Source organism: Ailuropoda melanoleuca, chromosome 12 (assembly GCF_002007445.2).
Source record: "Ailuropoda melanoleuca isolate Jingjing chromosome 12, ASM200744v2, whole genome shotgun sequence".
In the NCBI taxonomy this organism is placed as follows: Eukaryota; Metazoa; Chordata; class Mammalia; order Carnivora; family Ursidae; genus Ailuropoda; species Ailuropoda melanoleuca.
Window position 1 is genome coordinate 65,896,485 of NC_048229.1, and position 5,016 is coordinate 65,901,500.

General features: G+C 44.8%; 1 protein-coding gene across 1 annotated transcript; it reads left to right on the forward strand.

Annotated features, from left to right (window-relative positions):
• Positions 1-1,618: 1,618 nt before the first annotated feature.
• Positions 1,619-2,908, forward strand: LOC100475419 (glyceraldehyde-3-phosphate dehydrogenase). Its single transcript, XM_034638851.1, is given in 2 exon segments — positions 1,619-2,407; positions 2,409-2,908. Coding segments are annotated over 2 exon segments (999 nt in total). The 5' UTR covers positions 1,619-1,694; the 3' UTR covers positions 2,695-2,908.
• The last annotated feature ends 2,108 nt before the right edge of the window (positions 2,909-5,016 follow it).

Here is a 5,016-nt window from a genome sequence, read left to right on the forward strand (position 1 = left end):
AAGGAAACAACCAGATCCCCTCCTAAATACAGAGGATATCAACCCCCCACAGAACTTCCAACAGCTTTTTTTTTTTTTAAGATTTTATTTATTTATTTTGACAGAGAGACAGCCAGTGAGAGAGGGAACACAGCAGGGGAGTGGGAGAGGAAGAAGCGGGCTCCCAGTGGAGGAGCCTGATGTGGGACTCGATCCCGGAACGCTGGGATCACGCCCTGAGCCGAAGGCAGATGCTTAACGACTGCGCCACCCAGGCGCCCCAACAGCTTTTTAAAAAGTGTCTGTTTTAAAAATATAAATGAACAGGGGTGCCTGGGTGGCACAGGCGGTTAAGCGTCTGCCTTCGGCTCAGGGCGTGATCCCAGCGTTGTGGGATCGAGCCCCACATCAGGCTCCTTTGCTATGAGCCTGCTTCTTCCTCTCCCACTCCCCCTGCTTGTGTTCCCTTTCTCGCTGGCTGTCTCTATCTCTGTTGAATAAATAAATAAAATCTTAAAAAAAATAAAAAAATAAAAATATAAATGAACAGACAGTATTCCCCAGACACTTAAGGAAAACTTTATCTTGATGACAGGTACAAGCAAAGAGAAAAAGGAACTCAGAGGAAATACGGACAGTACAGAAAGCAGTCGAGAACATAAAAACAAAATTAAGGTACTCAGACAAGGGGAGATGCCACATCCATCAAATAAGAGTGTGATGGTATTTTTTAAAAGATAATTCAAGATGAAAACTGCCCCCAAGTACCGAGGAAACAAGTGAATATGGCAGAAATGTCATACAAAGAGTAAAAATTTCAGAGAGTACAGTAGTTCCAATCAGCATCAGCTTTTTCAGTAGAAGTTCTGGAAACTAGAAAACACTAAACCTTGAGCAAAAATTATTTCCAATGTAGAACTTAAGAACCAGTCAAACTGTTGCTTAAGCATGATGGTAGGATTTACCTTCCCTGTCCCTTTTCTGAGAAAGTTATCGAAGGGTGTACTTTCCTGATAAAGATGAAAGAAACTAAAAAAGAAGCATGAAAATCCAAAAAAAATAGACGATTTAACACTAGAAGGAGGCAAATGGAATTCTTGGGATAATGGGGAAGAAGCTTTTTAGAATGACTGCTGGGCAGAAGGCTTAAAATAGAAACCTAGTCTAGTTTGGAGCAATAAGACATAGGGCCCTAGGATGTCTTTGAGGGGAAAAAAAATGATTAGGATAGATAATCTGATGTGCTTAAACATATTTGTAAGGAATTAATAAGTGGCAAGAATTTAGGGATAAATTAATGATACGTATGTAGAAAACCAAGCAGACAAAACAAAACAAAACAAAACAAAACCAAGAACATTGTTAACTCCTGGAAAAACAAAAAAAGTTATGCCAGAAAAGAACTGTAACGATAATAAACCACAAAGCTTATGTGTGAATAATGTTTATGTAGTAATAATACAATTAAAATGTAGACAGAAAGTATTTTGTATGTTATATAACTCTATCGAAAGAATGGCGTGGATATATACATACACACATGTGCTTAGGGTTGTAAGAGATCTGAATCCTTATTTTCCATAGTGTGAAGTCAATAAATAATAGTAAAAAAAGCCAAAATCAAGAAATATAAGGAAAAGCAGGCTCTCTGCTCCTCCCCGTTCGACAGATAGCCGCATCTTCCCGTGCAGTGCCAGCCGCGTCCCCAAGACACGATGGTGAAGGTCGGAGTGAACGGATTTGGCCGTATTGGGCACCTGGTCACCAGGGCTGCTTTTAACTCTGGCAAAGTGGATATTGTCGCCATCAATGACCCCTTCATTGACCTCAACTACATGGTCTACATGTTCCAGTACGATTCCACCCACGGCAAATTCCACGGCACAGTCAAGGCTGAGAACGGGAAACTTGTCATCAATGGAAAGTCCATCTCCATCTTCCAGGAGCGAGATCCCGCCAACATCAAATGGGGTGATGCTGGTGCTGAGTATGTTGTGGAGTCCACTGGGGTCTTCACGACCATGGAGAAGGCTGGGGCTCACCTGAAGGGCAGGGCCAAGAGAGTCATCATCTCTGCTCCTTCTGCTGATGCCCCCATGTTCGTCATGGGTGTGAACCACGAGAAGTATGACAACTCCCTCAAGATTGTCAGCAATGCCTCCTGTACCACCAACTGCTTGGCTCCTCTGGCCAAGGTCATCCATGACAACTTCGGCATCGTGGAGGGACTCATGACCACCGTCCATGCCATCACTGCCACCCAGAAGACCATGGACGGCCCCTCTGGGAAGCTGTGGCGTGATGGCCGAGGGGCTGCCCAGAACATCATCCCTGCTTCCACTGGCGCGGCCAAGGCTGTAGGCAAGGTCATCCCTGAGCTGAACGGGAAGCTCACTGGCATGGCCTTCCGTGTCCCCACCCCCAACGTGTGTCGTGGATCTGACCTGCCGCCTGGAGAAAGCTGCCAAATATGACGACATCAAGAAGGTGGTGAAGCAGGCATCAGAGGGCCCTCTCAAGGGCATCCTGGGGTACATGGAGGACCAGGTTGTCTCCTGTGACTTCAACAGTGACACTCAGTCTTCCACCTTTGATGCCGGTGCTGGCATCGCTCTCAATGACCACTTTGTCAAGCTCATTTCCTGGTATGACAATGAATTTGGCTACAGCAACCGGGTGGTGGACCTCATGGTCCACATGGCCTCCAAGGAGTAAGAGCCCCCTGGACCACCAGCCCCAGCAAGAGGAAGAGAGAGGCCCTCAGCTGCTGGGAAATCCCTGCCCCAACTTATCCCCCGAAACACTGAGAATCTCCCAACCTCCACTGTTTCCATCCCAGACCCTCTGAAGAAGGGGAGGGGCTTGGGGAGCCCTACCTTGTCATGTACCATCAATAAAGTATACTGTACCCAGCCAAAAAAAAAAAAAAGAAATATAAGGAAAAGCAGATTAGTTAGAAACGAGGCAGACACCAGAAGAAACAAAAGAGTAGAAAGTGGGAGATTGCTCTGGGGAGCAGAAATCAGGACTAGAAAGAGGGTGAAGTGAGGAATTGCTATTCCTTATTAGAGGCCTTGCAGAAGTACCTGTATGACATGATTTATTTTGTTAAAAGTAAATTTAAAAACAATTCTGCAAGTGAGAATCTATCTTTTTCATTTGTGTTTCTTCTTTGGTCATGGTTAAAGGAAAGACTCATGATGATATGTATTGGTAGTGCTGTCTGGGTGCCAGGCACTCAGTTAAATACTTGATGTGCATTTTCTCATCTAATCCTCTTGATAGTCTTGAGATGTTGTTTCTTTCACCCCTTTTATAGATAAAGTAATTTAAGTTGAGAGAAGGTAAGTCATGTGCTCAAGTTCCATAGCTCTCTATGATTCCAGAGCCCAGAAGCATGCCTCCCTCATCTCCCCTACCTGCCATCTCTCCAAGACAGCCAAGCATCTTCTTCCTGTGATCTGTTCCTCTCACCATATTTTTAGTGAGGCTTTGCTCATGCTAGTCTTCCTACCTAGAGAACACTCTTTCCTGCTCTTCCCACCTGCCTCCTTTCCTTGCCTCCTAAACACAGCCCAACTTTGTCAAGTTACTGTTTTGAAGAATAGCACTGACCTGGTGGGGATGCTCTAGCTAAATAGCTGAGGTCTGGGATACGATGGAACGTAGTACCTGGGACAGCCCTATTTATAGCCATACTTCTTACTAGCTCCGTCACCTGGAGAAGATCATCTAACTTTACTAACTTTCCTTGTCTGGGAAATGGGATAATTATAATCATTACTTTATTGGATTATTGCAAGGATTAAATGAGTTCATACATGTGAAGTCTTTAAACTACAACTGGCATGTGTTAGTGATTATTATTATTATTTGCAATAAATACTTTTGACTGGTTTACAGTTGATTAAGAATTGACAGAAAGTTTGTGTGAAAGGCAGTTGTGAGCCTTCAGCGGCTAACTCTCCTGGCAGCTGCAGAAGTGAGTATCTCAGACAGATGGAAGGCAGGAGGCTACTCATCACAGCCTCTGTGTCTGTGCCCCTCTCTCTGGCAACTAGCATTTTCATGCTGCCTCAGCATTTAAAGTTAGGAAAGAAAATAGTCCTCTAGATTTATGTATTTTAAGATTTTTTTACCCTCTGTATTTCAGAATGTGTTATGTTGTGGTAAAAGATTAACTCTCAGTTTACAGGGGCTTAACATGACAAAGATTTATTCCTAATTTCTAGTGCATAGTTAGCAAATTTAACTCAGTTTAGTGGTGGATGGGGATGGATTCCGCACACTCATTCAGAGACCCAGGCTCTCAGGTGCCTCATCTCGCGGCAGTCCACCTAGAACCTGAAACACAGAGCCTCCTTATGGCTGAGGAAAGAGTCAGAGTGGCACAGGCCAGTTGCTAATGCTGCTGCCTCGCAGATGTACACGTCACTCCTGCTGAACGACCAAAACCCACACCTAGCCCTTTGACTCTAGTTGCAGGAAATCTGGGAACTGTGGAGGAGCCACAGATGTGCTGGGGGCCGCTAAAGCTTCGGCTTCGCTCAGGGCAATTCCTGTTCTCAAGGAAGGAGGATAGCAGGTTAATATCTGCCACCAGAAGGAAAGAAGTGAGTTGGAATGTTTACCTCTAGTCATACCCTAAGTCACAGTCCTTACAGTGCTACTCATTAGTAAGCTTCAGGGAATAATCGAGCCCTTTGATATTGCCTAATAAATCTTACATGTGTTACACATGTTCCTAGGGTAGAGAGTCCATAACTTTTAGCGGATTCTTAACAGGGTCCGTGACTCCAACAGTGCTAGAATTCACCGTGCTGTTAGGTCGCTGTCTACACTAACAGTCCTCGGTTTTACCTACACAACAAAGTAGAGGCTCAGACTTCGCCTTTCTGTAAGTGTCAACGTTCAGATTTGAAAACTACAGATAGGAGTTGTAGCATGTGCGGCTGCCTTTCCCCTGAGCCAGCTGTCCACCTGAAGCATGATTCCTGACCCCAGCACGATCCCCAGTTTCCATAGTGACTGAGACCC